Source organism: Canis aureus, chromosome 6 (genome assembly GCF_053574225.1).
Source record: "Canis aureus isolate CA01 chromosome 6, VMU_Caureus_v.1.0, whole genome shotgun sequence".
NCBI classification, from domain to species: Eukaryota; Metazoa; Chordata; class Mammalia; order Carnivora; family Canidae; genus Canis; species Canis aureus.
The window spans coordinates 71,045,372-71,066,278 of record NC_135616.1 but is presented as its reverse complement, the minus strand read 5'-3'; the positions used below and the strand labels follow the sequence as shown (position 1 = coordinate 71,066,278).

Genomic DNA, 20,907 nt, shown 5'->3' with positions numbered 1-20,907 from the left:
TCCAGCCAGCTGTGTTGATGTTGTCATGTTGCTGGACATTAAAACCTGGTAGATGAGTGCTCAGTGTCCTCAGTGGGGACCCTCCAGCACGCACGACTGGACACATTCACGTGTGCATGGGGACAACTTAAGGCAAACACGGGAATTATCACACGCGGTCACATCCACACAGAGATGTGCAGATGCACACTTGGACGGCTGGGCAGGTTGGTGCGGAGGCACACCAGAACATGCACCCGTACACAGGCTCGGGGATCTCTGCGATGCCCAGAAACACAGTGAGTGTGATAGCAGGTAGTCAAGAGTGGGGAAGTGAGAGCCCTCAGCAAACAGATGGGCTGTCTCTTGATAACCAAAACCAAAGAAAGCTTAGAAAGACCTAACACTGAACTCCTCCCCACCTTCCCTTCCTCTTTTCCGGGGAGGAGTCTGGGACTTAAGGCAACAAGCCAGCAAGATCCTTTCCCCTTGCCCTCTCGTAAGGAACCACAGTGTCTGAAATGCGGCAGCTGGAACCAGCCAGCATCCAACTAGTTTGGACCCTTCCTGGCACAGCTCTGCACCAGAGGGCAGGGAGGCCTGTGGGAAGGGGGCAACTTCAGCTAATCCCCTTCCCTGGGCCACCCCCCTGCAGTGGGCCAGCTTGTTCCAGCCTCCAGAACAATGCTTACACCTCGCCCGTGTCCTCTGACAGTTGCTGTCATTACAGCCACAGTGTGTGTGTGAGTGGGTGTGTGCATGTGCCCCTGTGTGTCCTCTGTGTGGCCAGGAGCTCCCAAGGGCTTCCCTCTCGAGCAAAGGCCATGCCTCCCTGGGCTCCTCCAGGGAGAAACAGGCAGTGCTTCCTCCCGACCCGCACACGTGCCTAGGGCCCCCGATGAGTATGGTTTCTGAGTCAGGCTGTTGCACTGTCTCCCCTCCAGATCCTGACTGCAGGGGCTTTTAACACGGGGCCCTGGTGAGCCTCCACACTTCAAGTTTCAATCTCTGGCAGGCTCAGAGGCCAAGGGCCAGGGAAGTGATCAACGGCACAATCCCAGCTGCGGCACCCCAAGGGCACAGGCCTCTCGGGTTTCTTGGCATATCTGACTCGCTCGGGGACTTGTCGAGGACCTGAGGTTTCCTCAATAATTTACATCCATGCTCCTCCCGTGACAGGATCACATGGCCCCGGACAAAGTCAGCAAACACTACCCCGGGGAACCTGATCTCCTGGGTCCAGTAACAACAACAAAGGGAACAAGGCCAAGGATGACCTGGAGCTCTGGCCAGCACCTGGGGGGTCTGGACCCAGCTGGTGGCCAGTGACCTGATACGGCCACTCGCGCTCAACAATGGCCTTCTGCTGGCTGGGAAGTGGAGGGTCATTGGAAAAAAGGCAGCCAAATGGTCTGGGAGCCTCAGCAAAGAGATGGAGGCTCTGTTTTGCCCAATCGCACGAGCCTGGGGGCTACCCACTGAGGTTACTGTGGCATGGCTGCTCCACCCTCTTCTTCTTCTCCGTCCTTGGCCCAACGGAGTGGAGTGTCTGCTGGGCATTATTGCTTCTGGTCCTCCCACCTGCCCTCCAGGCCTTTCCCCCCCGTCCCCCTTCACTCTCCCCACCCCCATTCCATGCCTTGGTTTTACTGTATCCTCATCCCTCTCTTCACTGGCTCCATTCTCTCAACATATAAACACTCAGAACTTTGGAATCTTTACACCACCCCCTTGCCCCTCCAGTCACCACCATCCTTTCCTCCTTGGATAAGCCCCCGGAGACAGACTGAGGGCCTTCCTCACTGCCTGTGGCCCACAGTCCATTGGCCTCCACCTGTTCCACTAAAGCAGTACCCCCTGACCCCCCCCCCATGACCAATATACCCACAAACACTCTTGGGCACCTGAAGTTTCCACAGACCAGCTCTGAACGTGTTATCTGTTCATCAAAAGCTTTTAAAATACCTTCTCTGTGCCAGGAATTGAGGTATAACGTGAAAACAATTAGGGCCAAGGAGCTTATAATTTGACAGTAAGCAGAAATATGAACCAACCAAACATATCTGATTTCTAAGGGATACAATTGATGTACGCCCAGAATGTTATGGGAACCCAAGGGAAGCGCATGGAACCAGGAGAGGAGGAGCAACTGGTCAGAGGAAACTTTCTGTCGGAATTGGGTTAGAGCTGATTTTTGAAGAATGTGCAGGAAGTGGATAGAAGAAATTAGGATTTGGGCTACAGGAGTCTTGCACATTTTTTTTTTTTTTAGAAGGGGAGGCGCAGTTGAAAGTTGGGATCCCTGGGTGGCGCAGCGGTTTGGCGCCTGCCTTTGGCCCAGGGCGCGATCCTGGAGACCCCAGATCGAATCCCACATCGGGCTCCCGGTGCATGGAGCCTGCTTCTCCCTCTGCCTGTGTCTCTGCCTCTCTCTCTCTCTCTCTCTCTCTCTCTCTGTCTCTGTGACTATCATAAATAAATAAAAATTAAAAAAAAATTAAAAAAAAAAAAAGAAGGGGAGGCGCAGAAGGAGAGGGAGAGAGAATCTTAATTTTTTTCCTGTTTTTATTTTTTTAAAGATTTTATTCATTAAAGACATAGATAAAGAGGCAGAGACACAGGGAGAGGGAGAAGCAGGCTCCATGCAGGGAGCCCGATGTGGGACTTGATCCCGGGACTCCAGGATCATGCCCTGGGCCAAAGGCAGACACTCAACTGCTGAGCCACCCAGGCGTCCCTGAGAGAGAGAATCTTAAGCAGGCTCCATGCTCTGCGTGAGCCCAATGCACGGCTCAATCTCATGACCTGAGCCAAAATCGAGAATCTGATGCTTAACTGACTGAGCCACCCAGGCACCCCTGAGTCCTTCAGTTTTAAAAGTGACAGGACAAACTTAAGCCAATTAGGGACCACTGGGGGATGCTGGCCTCAGAACTCACAAAGCATTCAGACTTCCGCTTTCCTCACATCTCTGTTGTGTCTTCCTCTGTGTGGAACTCATTCCCTCATCAGTTAAGCTTCCTGCATGTTTCAGGGACAAGACAGCCATGGCCACAGGAAGTCCTAGGCTCATATCACTTTGGTTGGCCCCAGAAGAAAGAAGAATGCTTCCAGCACTTATATATTTTTTAAAAATCCCAGAGGAGGGCTCTGATTGGCCCAGCTTGAGTCATGTGCCCATCCTGGGCCAATCATGGAAGGCTGGGATACTCTCTGCTTGACTAGGCCTGGCTCTCCTCCCACCCCTGGGGCCAGGGAGCAGGATGCTGTGATCAGCAGCTCCATCCAGGACCACATGGAATGAGACAGGAGAGGTAACCCAAAGGCGAGGCTACGGAGAACGCAAGCAACAGATGTTCATAACAGAGTACTTTCTTGCCAGAGAGAATCACATGAAACTATGCAACAGCCACGGAACGTGTCTCGGAATAACTAGGAGTTTTATATAGCTGTAGCTAAGGATGAACTTAGGGGAGTAATGAGAAATAAGCCTAGAGAAGAAGAAAGAATTTGGAGGGCCATGTGTGCTCAACAACGGAGTTTGAAGATTATCCTAAAAGATATGGAAAGTCTTTGGAAAATGTTATGTCAGATATTTACACGATCCAATTCCTACATTTGAGAAGAAAAACCTTTTTGCCCATGGTCCTATTCTTTTGCTTTCTTCCCTATTTCTGTCAATGACATCCTCATTCCACTAAGCTTCATGAGCTAGAAATCTGAGGGCAAGCGGGGGTCATCTCCCTCAGCCAAGTCCTTCCTGGGGCCTCTCCCCATTAGCCAATCCTTTCCTTTCTGTGACACTGCCTTAGTTCGGGCCTGAGTGTGTCCTTACCAGGACTGCTGTGGTGGGTCATTCTGACGTAGAGAAAGGAGGGGGGCCCTGTGCCCCAGCCCAGCTTGGGTTAGACCTGGTTCTCTCCGCTTCCATGGTGCTCACCGCTCTCATTGGGCTCATCCCACCGCATTGTAACTGTGTGCCTCTGGCTCTGACCTCATGCCATGGACATGAGCTCTGTGGAGGCCTCTGGAGCATGAGCCCTGCTTTTCATCCCTTACCCCAGCTGCATGGATAGGGCCCCATACACTGAGATACTGGGTAAATGTTTGTTAATTAATGAAAAGACAAAAGGATCAATGAACCCCACCTCCTGCCACTAAGATAGGCAAACAGAGATGTACCAATAGCTGAAAAAAGACAGAGCTCTAAGGCCTTGGTGAAGCCCTCTGAAACAAGGTTGTTTGTCTCATCAACTTGCAATGGTCTTATGTATTTTTTCTCTCCCCATAAGCTCCTTTCCACGTTCCCTCTCTCTATCCAGCTCTCTACTTTGTCCAGCCCTGCATGATATGGAGCTGAAATCTGTACTCTGCATGTGTGTGTGTGTGTGTGTGTGTGTGTGCACACAAAATGCTTTTTGTTATCTGTTTTAATTGTTTTGTTGTTATAAATTTTTCTTAAGTAGGCTCCACGTCCAGTGTGGTGCCCTGGGTAGGACTTGAACTCACAACCCTGAGATCAAGATCTGAGCTGAGATCAAGTGTTCAACCAACTGAGCCACTCCGGCACCCCTGAGTTTTGCTCAACCAGCTGAGCCACCTAGGTGGGGTGCTCAACCAACCGATGCTCAACCAGCTGAGCCACCCAGGTGTACCACCTGTTTTACCTTTTGTAAGTAAATAGTTTCCATTCCTTGGGACTTGAGGATTAATATCACTTCTTGTAACACATCCCACATCTGATCATGTGAAGAGTCTGAGTTTCCTCCTAGGAGCTCTTTGTCGAGGGTTGAATTGAAACAGAGGAAGGGTTCCTCTGTGGACACCCCAGCGAAGGACCCATGGCCAGCTAACACCAGGGTCAGGGACGCTCATAGAGCAGCCCTTCCCAGCCCTCCCTGAGGCTCTTTAGCTCCTTTGTCGAGGACTCACCTTCTCTGGAGAGTTTCTCAGACACAGCCTGCCCTGCTCCTGACACCCCTCCCTCTGGCCCCATCCTCACCGCCCCATCTCTTCACTGCTGGATCCACACGTACCTGCCTGCGCAGGAAGTCAGTTGGCCTCACGCTTTGGAAAGACTGCCAGTCCTTGCTTCACACTTTCCCATCTTTCCTTCCTTCCATCTAGGAACTTCCCGGGGGTGGTCAAGGAACATGCCACCTCCTTCCTCTGTCCACCTCCCCATTCCTGCACTGTCTGGGCTCAGCCACCCAACCTCACGGCTCACCGATGGTTGATGATCAGATTCTCTTTTATACCCTTCAGGATGCTGAGAGTAGGCTGCTGTCTGACCCTTCATTCGAGCTGTCTGGAGCATGTTTAGCTTCAATTTTGCTCTCTCCCAGGTGGAGTGGAAAGTGTGCTGTGACAAGAGTCAGAAACTCTGCTTACGCTATCAGACCTACCGCCATTAGCTCTGTGACCTTGGGAGGAGGGGTCATTTACACCCTCTGGCTGGTTTCCTCATTTATTAGAAAAGAGGGCAAGATCACTCGTCCTCTGGTCTTTTGTGACGACCAAGTAAGTCAAGTGCCTATAAAGGGCTGCGCAAACTGAGTTCCCTTCAGTGGCACGTATCAACCGCTGTTATCTTACCCCTGGTTCTCTTGTCAGTGGAACATTAGATTACAAGTGGCATCAACCATGAAGACATGCTTGTCTCACATGTCAAGAAGCCTGGAGGGAATTCCAAGATTCAGCAGCTTGACAATGTCCAGGCTCTGGCTTAGCTTCTGTACCAGGCTCTCGGCTTTCTTCTTACTGGATGCTGCAGCTGCTCCCAGGCTCAGCCTCTCACTCCAATCAATGGAAGATGTAGGCAATGGGGGTGAAGGGGGTGGGAGCTGGTTAGAAATGTGAACCAGCTATTATCCAGCTCAGCTACTGGCAGGTGGGACCAGACAGGCTTTGGCGAGGCCTTGTTGATCAGGAGAAGGGAAGGGTTCCCTTGTCTCTTTCTTTGTTTTTACCAAGGATGGAGAGCTTTCCCAGAAGCCCCCAATGGACTTTCCCTCAGATTCCACTGGGCAGGGCTGGGCCACACGAATAAGCTGACCAGTGGTATCTATTCTAAACCAACCATGGTTTGTCCATGGGGTTGGGACAGACAAGAGAAGTTGGGGTGTAGCCAGCATGGCAGATGGGGGAGCCCCTGCTGCAGCCCCCCACCCTGTCCTCCCTGCCTCATTCTGGGCTCTGTAAGCTGGGCCCCGCCTTGCTCTCTTTCTGGTTCCTGCCGTCCTTCCGAAGACATCTTGCCATTTTTGTCTTCCTTTCCCAGGACTCAAAGTTCACTCTCTTTCCTCCTGACCCACAGTACCTTCATGCAACAGCCCCATCACCGTAATGGGGACAGTGACCTGTGCCTCTGGCTAGTTAGAAGCTAAATCTTTCTCTTCCTGCGCCAACTTTCTTGGATGATCTGGAAAACATTTCAAGATTTTTTTTTTTTTTTTTTTTTTTTAACATTTCAGGATCTTGACTGTGCCTACAAGTTCACACTAGCCCTAATGGCTGGATGTGAGTTGTGGAATCAAGAAAGCTTTTTCTTCAATAATAATCCCCTATGTTTGCTCGGCCCCGAGCATTTAACTCACCCTTGCACAGAACCATGTAATCTGTCTTGACCCCTCGAGAGCCCAGGAGGCAGACAGGCGGGGCCGGCATCATAACCACCACGTGTCTGATAAACCACACAAGGCTCCAGGAAATCAAGGAGCTTGCCCAAAGCAGTGGGGCTCCTAGCAGTTGGGTCTGGAGTGGGGATTCCTGGCTCGGGCCCCGACTGAGGGCCTCTTCCATTGCCCTGCAACCTTGAGGCAACTCACAACTGGTCTCTTTAGATTCCAGGCAAGCAGGAGTTTGCCAAGCTCACGAGTTCCAAGCAACAAAGCCCCTGTGTGTGCCAGGAAGAGAGCGTAGGAATTGGCTCTAATGGGATGCCAGGCGCAGGGCAGCAAACAATGGTTATTATATGTTACATTGACATCAAACTCCGTTGGTTCAAAATTTCACTCACAGACATTTCATCTGGTGTCTCAGCCACCCTGTGAGGTGGCTGTGGCAAGGCAGGTTACTGCTGCCCATGGGGAAACTGAGGAAATGTGACCTCACTGGCTAGAGAGAGGCTGAGCTGTGACCTTAGTCTGAGATTTTCTATTTCCCAGGCCTGGATTTTCCCCGCTCGCAGGTGAGCAACTGTCATAAACCTGCCCCTCTGCTAGCAGGTTCAGGGGTTCTGGGCTGGTCAACTTGTCAACTAGTTTCTCAGAACAATGCAGAAGCCAGCTAGGGCCTAGAAAGTGTTTCGGGGAAAGGTGACCAAGGGGAGAGGGCCTTGGAGAGGAAGGAGCTGGCAGGAGGCTCAGAGTGGGCCTGCTGAGCCGGCAACCCTGGCGGAGCCCAGGCCAGCCTCAGGCAGGCAGCTGGTGCAGCCCCTGAGAGCCAGCGGGCAGAGGGGGATTCAGGAGCTGGGTGGCGGGGTCTCCAGGCTTCTCCAGCCAGCAGGGAAGCTTGACTCGGGATCCTTTCCTGGGCTTCGAGGCTCCTTGTCTAGAAGGTCTCTGGGGTTTATTCTCTCCCCTGAAGCCCTTCGTGGAGTGGCAGCCAATCTCTGGGATGCCATCCTGGGTGCATCAACATGCTACTCTGATGGGGACAGAGCCTGTGTCCTCCCGCCCGGGCCTACCGGCCAACCTCCTGTGCTCTGGGGCTGGGAAGGACGGTAGCTCCAAGAGTGAACACCTGCAGGCCGTGAGGAGGAGCCCAGAGATCCACAGGAGAATGCCAATGACCTTTTGTCCACAGATCTTGCCACCCCCTGCTCCCATATTCCACTGAGAGCTGGTCCCTAGCGTAATCTGTACAGATGTGTGGTTGTCCCCTCCCTTGGCCCGCTGTCCACAGCTGCCCTGGCGGTAGATGGCTCTGGTTCTCAGGGGACTTACACTCACCTTGGGCACATCCTGCCTCCAGCCCACTCCCTGAGTCTTTTTGCTTTTGGCCTCGGGGTTTCTCCAGTACCAGGGGAGCCTTGGGGTTTCTCCAGTGCAGGGACAGCCCAGAAGTTTGGGGAAGTTATAGGCCACAGGGGCAGCCCTTAATCAGTGGGGCACAGGAGGTGGTGGGTAGGAATGCCCAGCTTCCTGCAGAATTGAGCTTCCACTGCCCACATGGCAGAGTCAATAGTGTCCCCAATATTCACTTTTTCTTTCTCTATAAGCTCTCTGATCCTGGATTCATTCTAGGAATCATGTCCCAAATAAACTATCTGCACCCAAAGCCTTATCTTAGGCTTTGCTTTAGAGGGAACCCAGACTGGGGTGACTGTGTGGCTCAGTCAGGTAAGCATGCAAGTCTTTTTTTTTTTTTTTTTTTTTTTAGCATGCAAGTCTTGATTTGGGTTCAGGTCATGATCTCAGGGTCATGAGACAAAGCTCTGCATTGGGTTCTGCTACCGGGTGTGGAGTTTGCTTGGGATTCTCTCTCTCCCTCTCCTCCAGTCCCCCACCCCCACCCCAGCCCTTGCTTGTGAGTTTGCGCTCTCTCCCAAAAACAGGAAAAAAAAGAGGAGATTCAAACTAAGACACCTCTCACTTGGAGGTGCATGATCACCTCTGCCTACCTGGGCCGCTGTAGCTCCCAGTGACCTTGCCCCCTCCTAGATGGCTTTGAGCAATGAAGGAGAGGAGCCTGAGCATCCTGTACCAATTTTCCCTGCTACCGTTCCCTTCTCTGAGCCATTGTACAGAAGCCCCCTGGAAAAAGAGTAAATCACAGTAGCTAAGAGGACAGACCCCCTGACACCCTGCATCTGAATCCAGACTCTGCCATCATTCATGGGGTGATTTGGGGCAAGTCACCTAAACTCTAGGTGTCATTTCACACACCTGTAAAATAGTGATACTACCTGGCAGGGCTGTAGTAAAGGTGGTGAAGCGCTCAAAGTATCTCCTAGCACGTTGGAGGTGGTATGTGTGTTTGCTACCCTTATCTCCTCTTCCTAGGAGTCCCTTGTGCAGCGCCTTGGGAGGCGGAACAGAGCGGGGACACTGAGGCCCCCCAGAGGCCTGGCTCTTTCCCATTCCTCATTTCCTCCTTGGTGGTCCTGGTGGCAGGACTGACTCCATAAACGTGTGACCTACACCTGTTTTAATGCTCTGCAGTCACCATCTTGAAATTCTTCAAATTTTTGAACCAGGGGCTCTGCATTTTCATTTTGCCCTGGGTCCTGCAAACTGGGTAGCTGGTCCTGCCTGGTGGCTTACATCTGGGAGAGAGGCAGCTATGAGTGATGAGAGCCAAATGAACCCTGTCCTCTGGCCAAGCTGGACTCATGGTTTCTCCTCTGAGCGCAGCAGAAGATGCAGGCACAGTGGAGCTTTTATCAGAGTCCTTGTGACTGACAATGGCTCATGGCGGGGAAGGCTCTAGGGGCCAGCTGGTGGCTCTCCCACCCACCCCTGGCACAGGCTTACCCAGCTTCTTTGTGAATTCTGTCAGGGACAAGAAAGGATCCATTTCATTGTTGAATCTAACTGTAACCGTCCCTCATTCTTGTGGAGTGTTTGACGTTCTCTGAACCTTTTCATAAGGATTATCTCACTGCGTTGTCACCAACCCTCTGTGCGACAGGCATTTTCTAAGGAGTAGAAATTGAGGAAACGAGAACTTCCAGATTGGCAGCCCTCGCTGCCTCCACTCAGCCTCCCCCTTCCTTCGCTCAGGGATTGAAATCTGATGTCATCCAGGAAGTCCTTCAGCCGATCATAGGAGAAGGAAGAGCACCTTAATTCTTTGTACTAAATTATTTTTCCCCTGGGCTGTAGGTAATTTAACACCTTCTTTTCATATGTGCTTCATTTTGAATCACCGTCACAAGAAGGGCATGAACTAAACAGCCTTTGGATGGATCGAATCTGGTTTTAAATGTGTCCAACTTCTGTTTAAAGATGGATGAAGCAGAATCACAGAATCTCCCTCCCCTAGTGCCCAAAGGAATAATGCAGAAATTCAAAAATGAAACAGAAACACAACCACCTCAAATGAATCAATCACACAAGAACATTCACTTTAAAAAGTGCCAAAGGAAGCTTCTAGAACCATGGAACCATGCCAAATGGAAGCTTCTAGAACCATGTGGCTTTGTTCCACCCCTGATTGTGGAACTATGTCCATCAAGATAATCCTGAGCACTTCACCGATGCCTTCCCATCCGGAGTGCAGCCACTTGAGGGAATGGAACCGAGGGCAAGGAACCGAGGACCTGAGTGGGCAGGAAGGGCTATCCTTGGCTCGCCGTCTTCCTGGTGAGGTTTGGGGTTGACCAGAAGAGCGGGAGCCCACAGGAGGAGCAGCCCAGGTGGAGAAAGCCTGACAACGAGGACCTTCCGATTGCTAACCGGAGTGTGCTAAGTGCAACACACCTTGCTACCAGATGTCTGTGACTGAGTGTGTGACGGGTGCTCCTTGAAGGACACACTGTTGCCTCTCACTTGCCCAGTAGGCCTAGAGCTTTCCTACTTCTCCAGATTCTAAAAAGGAGATTTTCCATTCATTTCCTTCTTGTCTGTAGTATTCGGATTCTTGTACCTATGTTCGGTAGTCGCCACTACCACTCCTCCGCACCCCATCCCAACAATAAATATCATTTAGATGGAAAACCCATGGGGCGCTTTGCATGGGCTGGTGTCTCTGTTAGAATTCACCCCTGTGGTGAGACAGGTCACCACCAGTGGGGCTGGTAAGGTAGCCCCCTTGCTAATCCTTTCCGTCCTCTTTCAATGAGGAGTCCGTCTGAATCAGCAGTCCTCCTGACACACCAGGTTTTCCCGCCATTTAGACAGAACTCCAATCTCTTCCAATTACTATTCCTGATCTTACATGGAATAGACTCTGAAGGCTGAATAATTGGCTCTTCCATTTCTCTGCCCCCAAGGAGAAAATGCTTTATAAATTCCACATTCATTAACTCGTCCAGTCCCTTGCCTTTTGTAGCAAACCTTTAGGAAACCAAAGTCGGGTTACCTTCACTATAGGCCCGCCTAGGACTGCTGTGAATTCTGACCTGCGTGGGCAGGCACAGGTGCCTCTCCACGAGTCATTGTCCATGCCAGGCTTCTCAGTGGAAGATAGCTTTGGAGTATTTCCAGATCTCCTCCAGGAGATCTGTTCCACAATCTCACCTTTGCCCTTCATCCTGTCTCATGGAATTGCTACTTCCTGGTGTGGATAACCTGAAGAACTTCTCTGAATGTTGGTCGGACAACCTGATGGGTATCTTTCTCTTAGAGAAAGATCAGGCCTTGAAACATCCCCTTCCTATGACCTCCCACCCCCAACTCCCCTGGCTCAGACCCATGCCTGCTGTCCAAGCTCCACTCAGAGGTTCCTCTGTAGTCTACCACAATACCTCAATAACCAGAAGCAGCATTTGATTAGAATCTGCCCACTTCCTACTAGTACCTAAATTCTTAAGAACGGGGTATGTGGCACTTACAAATGGAAGAGAAAATGTCAGTTCTCAAGGTATAAATTTCAGAGTCTTCTGCAACTAGAAAGGAAAACATTTTCAAAATTGCTGTGGCTTCCTGAATCCTTAGGATGCCTTCAGTGCAGGCTTTTATATTTCGGGATCATATGAATTATACATAGAGAACGATGGGCTGGTGGCTAGCTTCCAACTACTAGAAATTATATTTCCCTCCCTTTTTGATAATTAGTTCAAGGTCTTCACCACAAGTGACATCATGTCTCCGAAGCAAAAATAGGTCTCGATGAAGACTGTGTAATGTCTTCTGTCTAGCAGATCCTATTTCCTCTTTATGCCCTACTCTCCTTACATTCCTAATTGACTCTCTGGACCTCAAAGCTTTTTGTTGCTGCTGTCGGGAGCCTTAAATAATTAGGAATAGTCTGACTAGGTGAGGTTCAGAGCTTCTGCTGACTACATTTCAGTTTACCTTAGAAATCCAAATGATGGGCACCTGGGTGGCTCAGTGGTTGGGCATCCACATTTGGCTCAGGTTATGATCCTGGGATGGAGTCCCACATTGGGCTCCCTGCAGGGAGTCTGTTCCTCTCTCTGTGTGTTTCTCATGAGTAAATAAAATCGTAAAAAAAAAAAAAAGAAAAAGAAAAAGAGACCCAAATGACCTAGGTATCTGGAAAATGGGATGGTAGGCATTATAGTCTGGGGGATAGTGATACAATCCAGTATGAAACAAATGGGCCATTTGGGCCTTTAGACACAGGTAAGGGTGGGGATGATTTACACACTCTGTTAAACCGGACTGGAGCGAGCTAAAGCAGCCTCCCTTACTGAGCATTCAATACAATGTGCTTCACAGGAAAGATCTCACGTGATACTGAAAAGACCTTAACACAAGAGTGAGGTTTAGAGGATAAGACGCTTATGAAAGGGGTTAGGATTCCAGCTTCCAGGCTGAGTTCCTGGGTGTTGCTGCCCTTGTGCGGGCTCTTCTTGGACAGGCCCTGGGCCCCAGCAGCTGCTGTGATGGAGGGAGGCCGTGGTGGCTCTGAGGTTACTACCTGCTGTCTGTGTCATTCCCCTGGAATGCAGAAATGAAAGGAGCTGTGATGAGACTGACATCTCGACCCGCTGCAGTCTGTAGTGAGGCATTCTCTTTATCTTCTACTGTATGGGGCAAAGATGAAAACAAAACACATTTCACTCCCGTATTCCAAAAGATGAAAAGCATAGATTTCAAACTTTCTTTAGTGGCTAATTGCATCTCTCCAACAGCTGAGGGGAAGAGTTATTAAAAAGAAAATAGCAATAATCTAGGGCTTGGGAACTACTGTGTTGACTTCAAAATTGAGGAAAAGGAAACTATAGAAGCTTTTAAGTCCATCACCCCCTTAAGAAGTATACTCAATCCTTTAGATCTAATTCTTAATTTAGTCAAAACAGAAACCCAAACAGAGGCAATCTGTTGTTTTGGGGAAAACATTTGAATGGGAATCAAGAGACCTGGTTCTGGTCTGTGCAGTTCTGTTAAGTAGTCATTTGATGCCACCAGCAAGGGACCAAAATTGTACCAGAATGAAATCCGCCGTCTCAAAACAAGGTGATTTCTAAAGTTCCTGCTGGCGAAGGGCCAGAGTTATGCATCAGTGTGGAAAATAATATAAAGATTACTCCCCAACAAAACCTCCATTCTTTTAAATATGGGTCCTTTTGATCAATGTGATTTATACGAATGAGTGATGGGACCAACAGACAGACCTAACCGTCTTATTCGGAAATTTAAAATATTTCCAACTAATTTCCAAATTACGGTCAAACTTCTAAAAGTGCAAGAATTTAGACCCATCTACTGTTGTTTGTTGCAATAACCGAGGAACCGTCTACCATGATAGGTGCTCTTCAAACATGTGTCCCCATGAGCCCTGCCTCCCGGCAGTATTTACACCCTCTTGTAGACCTCCCCACATTGAATCCGGACTGGCCCTGTGACTCACTTTCTCCAAAGTGGCATCGTGCCAGGACTGGGTGGGTCTAAAGCCAAAAGAAGTCTTGGTTGGCTTTTTTTGTGCTTTTTGGAGCCAAGCGGCCATTACTCTCACTGTCCCACACTGAATATATGAGAATTCAATGCATCCAATACAGACTGGCCCAGATGCCTCGTTTCCAATGCCATCCTTTGTCCTAATTGAAATGCGTACATTTCAGGGAAAGATAAAAGCCCTATTGTGGGCCCTAGATGCCGTGATGAAAAGAGGCTCCTTGTCACCAATATTTTGAATTGTCCCTTTGTTTAGCATCCTGGAGATGCCCAATGGCCCAGGGGCAAGCTTTTCTTCTGCCAAGAGGGCAGAGTGTCTGAAATGGCAGGTGGGATCCTCCACAGGTGAGTCCTCAAGATGGCAGTCTTAGAACAGAGTTCTCACAGAAGTGGATTTCCTCAAGATTAGTGTTGGAATACCTGCCAGGCTCCTCATGTATCAGGGGTGTGTGCACCTGCTTAGAGAGCAGCCTTTGTGCCCCCTTTGTCTTCTATCCCTCACGGGTTCCTCTTCCTAGTACTCTAAGCTCTTCTGATTTCTCCATTTCTAGGTCCCTACTTCCTTCCTTGTCCCTCAAATGTCCATCAGCTGATCCTGACATAGTCTTAAGTAATTGGTGAAAAACTGAAGATAAGACCCTTGTCAGGAAGTTTTGCATCAAAAATGAAACACAGGAATGAAGATGCAGCAATTCATAATTTGAGGAGGCATCCCAGCCCCATGATTTCTCAAAGACACCGTGAAGACACAGCTGCTATCATTACAAGGATGGCCCAGTGTTCTCTTGCCCACGGTGAGCGAGCAGTAAGAACGTTACCACCATCTCTAGAGCAAATCTCACACCCCAAAAGGCAGAAAGCACTCCAAGGACAAGCAACAGAAACCTTCTAGGAGGAAAATTCAGAAATGAGCTTTGTGATACACTCATGTCTTCTGGCCAAAAAAAACATTGTTCCAATTTCTTCCTTTGTAAAATGGATTTGACCAGACCTAATTAAGAGGATTTTTCTGATTATGAAAAGGGCCTGGCTCATTTCTAGTGGTTAGCCAACTCTCCACCCTTCCATTGGTGTGTCATTTATATGTGATCTGGATTATTGATCCTAACGTTTCTCATGCCTCTAGGAGTTAAGAACAAGGTTATACAAGTCCTGAGAGGTAAAAATTTATTGATTTATATATCAGCATGTTATGATATGGTCACACCTGCTCATACAGCTGACTTTTTCTTATAGCCAAAAGAGGATTTTTTTTCCTTTTAAAAATACATTTTTTTTTCCAGCAGGAAGAAACATTTTAAAAACAAACATTTTCATATTAAGTGGAAATTTAAAACAATGGCTTTTTTTCCCCCAACTCATGAGAAATAGGGCTGGTCAGCAATAGATCTCTGAGTGCTTCAGTGTTTTCAGTCTTCTGCCCCCGGGGTTTGCTCTTCGTCTTCGACAGAAACAATTCTAGGGGGAAACAATGATAACCTCAACTCAAGTCAGCAACCTGAATCCACATAGAAGAGGTAGACTGAACCTTAACGTTTTAACTTATTTGGTAGATTGTGTAAGATATTTTAATACATTTAAATTTTTTTCACTGGGATCAAACATATTCTACAAACAATGGCCTAAACAATTAATGTTTTACATGCTCACAACAAAATCTTAGAGAGGTCTACAGTCTACTTAGCTTTGAGACCTGAAAGCGTAGAATTGGCTTTAGAAATAGGCAAGCTTCCCATGCACTTCGGGAGAAGTTTGCTTTCGTCAGATTCTTCAAATGAAAAGCAAGCTCCGATGTTAATGCCTTCCCAACCTTTTAAAGCCCCCGAAAGGGTCAGTGATAGGAATTTCCTGAGAGCAGTGAGTAGCTTAACTGTGAGAAATTTATTCAGTACTAACAGGTAAACAGAAAAGACGGGGCAGTGGTATGCTGGAGAGAGCTCCGGCTGGCTCCTGACCCTAGGGCCAACTGTTAAATTTTAGAATTTTGCCAGCAGTTGTTAAACAGCTGTTATTAAAATTACATAAGCTTATCATTAGTGCCAAAGCTAAAAGTGGTTCCCTTTAATGAGTATAATTTGTACAAGGATAAGAAACAGTTTAGCCATAGATCATGTTATTAGATTGAGGGTCAATAAATAAATTGGAGAAACACGGGAATTAGTCTGTTATTTCATCTTTCAAATCATAGATTGGCTACAAGAGTTCAGCAAAGTCAATTAAAGCACCCTGGGAGAATCAGTTGGTCACATGGAATTTATAATATATTTTATTATTATCTATTAATTGTGTTATATATCCTTGCTATCAGGAAAATTTATAGCAAAGTTATGTACATTTGCACACGTTATTTTTTTTTTCCAGGAGAGCAGACTGTTGGAACATTTACCAGTATACAACCAGTATACCAGTATCTCCACCATACCATGGGGGAGAATGGGGAAGGAGCAGAGGAAAGAGAAACCAAAGAAGGAAGCACAGTGTTTTTTCATTTGGTTTTTCTGTTTGCCCTCAGCATCCAACCGCCATGGTGTGCTCTGAGTACATGTCCACAGAAGCTCATGCCAAAATATCTCCAGAAACACACAAACACCCCATCCCCACCACTAAGAAGTAAAAGCACTTTACTTGAAAAAAATCAACTTTATTTTTTCTAGGTTAAAAAAAAATAGAACCAGCTATTCATTTTGTTGTTGTTGTTGTTGTTGTTGAGAAAACGCTTCTTTTGGTGTTCACATCTAAATTTCTGAAAAGGTGATCTGGTTACTAAAATAATCCCATATGCATTCCTAAACCAGATCCACGTGTGACCAGCCCTTTACAAAAATTAATTACAGTTGACACAGCCTTTACATTCATTCTGAGCATACATTACAACATGCAGATAACAAAGAAAGAAAAACAGGTCGACAGCTGAAGTAAACATATGGCATCCAGAAAACTGAAACCCATCTGTATAAAATAAATACAACTTTGTAATAACTGTAAAGAAAATGAAAGCACTTAATGTAACAATGGCAGGTCCATGTGTACCTGTTTCATCACCCAGTCAAGAGAGAAGTTACTGTAAAATGCAGACCCCTCACATGTAGAACTTGGGCATCAGTCTTGTATGTTTGACAGTTTGACACAATAAAAATAAAGCCATTCAAAATATGTGTGCGTACTTTGCAACTAGAATACACTTAAAAATTTTTTGCTCTTTCAATTGTTTTAAAAAATATTAACTGTAAAAATCCTCAAATGGAGATTTTTGTGGAAAAACCCCTATTTTATCTTCCACATGGCTAGTCACCCTCCCCAGCAGTTCAGCACCCTCAGCGGATTCCCAGGGTCCAGTTCCTAATTGTTGAGGATCAATGCAAAATGATTGCAATAAAGCACCATCCAGCGACTGCTCCAGAGAACACTCGGCCCCTTTGTGATCTAGAAACGTTCAGTGTCGGTGGTTTTGGTCCCAAACATATTAGTCTCCATCCCCTCATAGAATAGAACCAGTATACCTGCTGCCCAGCGCTGCTTTCAACTTGACCTTTCACGTTAACAGTCGTAAGGTTCACAGCACTATGTAGCAAAAAATAAGACTAACCATTTTTATTCATCCCTGTGGACCAGAGCGGACCTGCTCGTGATGGTAACTCTGGAGTGAAGTCCTGTGTAATGAAGAAAATAACTAACTCTTCCTATTCGGCAGTGCAAATAAAATTTCCTTAAATATAAAAAGAATCCAATAAGACTGTCCATGATTAAAGACAACTATCTATGATTATAACCAGGTCCCGCTAGTTCAGAAGAGTCTTTAGGGAAGTGATTGTCAAAACGTCACTAAAGACAAATCCACAAGAAGTGAGTAACATGAACAAAGAATGAAGAGGCATTCTTAACAGTAATCCACATGATATTAACATGAAAGCGATGTTGTGAGGTTTGTATTAGGTGATTTCACATCTCATTTTCATTAAAGGCTTGAGTATAACTACAATACTGCCAACTCTTGATTATTCAGGGATTTCTTTTCTAGCTCATGGATTATATTTAGGCTTTTGTGTTCCCTCTTTCTGAAGTCGTGTCTTCCTAAATCTTTTCACTACTCATTAATACAGTCATAAGTACATAAGAGGACCTATAAATAAACAGTTGAAATCATTGTTTTAAAATCAGCCAACATCGCTAGAAGAACAAAAAAATTTGATGGGAAAAAAAACCCTCAAACTCATAATAAATACACATTAGATTTTTGGCTAACTATGACTTATTACTGGATATATTACCCGATAATCCCTAGTTCCTTTACTGTGGAAAATTAATGGTTGATTGCAATATTAAATACGACAGATCTGAATTCAGAGCTATCTTTTTAAAAAATCTACTTATACTCTCCATTAACTTGTTTGCCCACCCAAAATATCATTTTGCATTCTGTAATTTTTCTTTACCTTCCACTGGTGTATAGGTTTCTCCGTCCTATCTGTATATTTCAACACCAATAACAGTTTCTGAAGTTAAGGGTGAACTGCCAGTGTGGTCCCTTCTGTATTCAGTGCACCTGCCCTTGGCCTCTGGTGGAGTCGGTGCTCCATCACCCTTCTCTGCTGTGGGAATCCAGGCAGATCAGCTGAGACCAACAACTGCTGAGATTCTCACGCTTCTGGTACAAAACTGGCACAGTTTTAAGAAATGTATATTCTCTAAATCTCCTTTCATCTCACTTTGCAAAGAAAGTACAAACTAGGAATTTTTACGCAGTCCTGTACGGTGGCACACAGCTGCTTCCCTGATCTGCCATAGAAGAACACTGCTTCTCTCTCTACACGCCCTAGGGCAAGCAGCAGCACTCCAGTAATTGGTAAGGAGAGCACCATCGATGCTCTCAAATGTATTTGCAACAGAAAAGAGAGAACATGTTGATAAACAATCGGAGAAGGATAGGCAGATCAGTGACACATCTATTTACAACTCACAGGTCTATTTTCAAAAATTGACTCATATATCTATTGGTATTTGTCACTCTATAGACTGTTGAAATGACTCTGCATTTGAAAAGTAAAGCGTCTTACAGAATAGTTGGTTTAATGTGTACAGTATATTAACAACATCATGTTCCTTTGGAGCACAGCGATGGCAAGTGGCCCTGAACCACATTTATGTATACATGTATGCATCTCTCTCTCTCTCTCTCTCTTTTTTGATAGGAGAACTGGCCACTCCTACCTGTGACTTGCTTTAGCAATCAGGAAATTCTCTATGGCTAGGACTGTGCATGCCATACTTGACAGTGAGCAACTTATCCCCCAGATGGCTGACTAATCTCTCAAATGAACAATTTCAATTCATCCTGTAATCCAGCAGTGTTTGCTGGACCTCAAACAGAAGCATCGTTAAGCTTCTCTTTGGCTTCCTATCATCATCTATGCCTCTTAATCAAGATCGGTTTCACCTACTCACTATCCCTGTAAAACACACAATAAAATGCTTTGACTTAAAAAAAAAATTGCATCTTATAACAACCCCTACCAAAGCATACACATTAACACTGTCCTCTGCATTTTACCAGTAGTAGCATAATATGCAATGAGGTATTTCATTAACACATTATCCTTTTTCATATATGCACGGAATTAACCTAAAGCTGAAGCTGCTGTGGGCTTTTATTTGGTGTTGCTTTACCGTTTCCACATAACTGGGAGAAAATTCACATCTTTTCAGTTTTGTTGTTGTTGTTGTTGTTTTTGGTTTATTTAAAAATAGAAAACATTCGCCTTTACCATTATTAGTTTCTGGCCTACTTCTCAAAATTGCCATTTGTAAGATTAGTGACAACAGGGGAATCTACAACACTCATCTCACAGAAAACTGCCACTGACTTAGTAGGATCTTTATAGTCTTACCATCCAAACCCAAACTCCACCTCTGTCTCAGCACGAGGAGTGCAGGTGAGGGATGGACGCGGCCCCAGCACTTTCTGAGAAGAGCCTGCTTCTACTGTGAGGTAAATCACGTGAACATAGTGGAAAAAAAATGGATGGTCTCTAGAAATAGAAACTTGACTTTATCTTCTTTTTAAAAAGCACTTGGAAGAGACTGGGAAGGTTTTTGTGCTGGTCTGTCTCCTGGTTGCACCACCCTGGCATGGGCAGCAACTTGATGTGATGACGGAATACAGGTTTGGGGGTGCCAGGTGAGAACTGTTCACCATTTGAAGCCCATGTCTGGCTCTCTCATTTTTCTAATAAAACCCCTATTTCACTTCAAACCAGTCATTTAAATGTTTTACAGTAATTTGTTTCAGTCACCCCCCAATACATTTGGCGCTAATAAGCCAAAACAGGGTGGGGGTGGCAGGAAGCCTCACGTAGATAGAAGCCTCACGTCAGTGTGGCGCTCAGTGCAGGGGGGGTCGCTGCAGAGCATCAGCGCCCTGGTACCAACGCAGAGACAAGACAGCCTCTCAAGAATCCCACTCACTGATTATGCTTACGTTTGTTTTCAGGCTTATATTACTAATCCTTTGCTATATATGCATCTGACAAAAGTGCATTTTGTAAGATAATTATCAATCTATGATATGCCTCTACACAAAAAAGAAATCAAGTGACACCCCTCACATAAGGGAAAGCACTAGCGCATGTAAACACAATGTTGGGACCGAGCTAGCCTTTTTTAGGAACACATTCTAGTACCGCAATGTGTCCAGGGGACACTGTTTCCCACCCCCCGAGCATGACTGACACTGGAGTGTCACTGTGAAGCCCAGGGGAACAGTTCTGGAGGGTGTGGACCAGCTAGCTCTTCTAGAGGCTCCTAGTGACACAGCAAGCACTGGTGAAAGGAGGGCGCTCGCTCTACACAGTTCTGCCCTAAAGAGACTACTAGCTAAGAGGAACAAATACAACTTTCCGAGTTTGAACTAGATTATCACGTGTATCTGGTGACAACAGAGTTTCTCTCAGATAGTCTTCTAGGATGATTTTTATGATTTCCTCTTCTCCGAATGTGATGTCTGCTTAGATGTATGGTAGAGTGTATCTTTTTAAAATGTGAAAGTCCTTAAAACAGATTAGCAGGTCATTATATTACTGATCCTCATTTTAGTAGAGTTTTTAAAATATCCCAAAGGGGGATAAATATCAATCCATCCATTGAATTTCCTTTGCTTTTTTTTTATATATATTCTGAGATTTGCACATGTAAAATAATGCACACTTATGAAAGTCTGAACTCCTATGGTGACCTTGATAAGTCCAAGTCAATTCCTAAAATAGGCAATGGTAAAAATACTGGATGATGTTATACCACATATAGCCTGACAAGAATGCAAAAGACTGTATGAGAAATATCCACATATTGCTGAGGGTCATCTCCCTGGAAACAGCTTCCTTACGCCCCTTGGGAGGTGGAAAAGCCC

At 46.5% G+C, this 20,907-nt stretch overlaps 1 protein-coding gene and 1 long non-coding RNA gene across 3 annotated transcripts in view; one reads left to right on the top strand and one right to left on the bottom strand.

Moving 5' to 3' along the window:
* Positions 1 to 16,658, top strand: part of LOC144316358 (uncharacterized) — a 27,495-nt gene extending 10,837 nt beyond the window's left edge. The window contains exons 3-5 of one of the 2 annotated variants that reach the window (XR_013382283.1): positions 8,985 to 10,286; positions 14,057 to 14,299; positions 15,867 to 16,658. This is a non-coding gene — a long non-coding RNA (uncharacterized LOC144316358). Of the gene's footprint in view, positions 1 to 8,984; positions 10,645 to 14,056; positions 14,300 to 15,866 lie in introns of those variants that run through there. The other variant, XR_013382282.1, reaches the window with a different exon arrangement.
* Positions 14,656 to 20,907, bottom strand: part of LPGAT1 (lysophosphatidylglycerol acyltransferase 1) — an 80,960-nt gene continuing 74,708 nt past the window's right edge. Inside the window, 1 exon segment of the mRNA XM_077902194.1 lies at positions 14,656 to 20,907. Within this exon segment, the coding sequence (XP_077758320.1) occupies positions 20,756 to 20,907 (152 nt within the window). The 3' untranslated portion in view covers positions 14,656 to 20,755.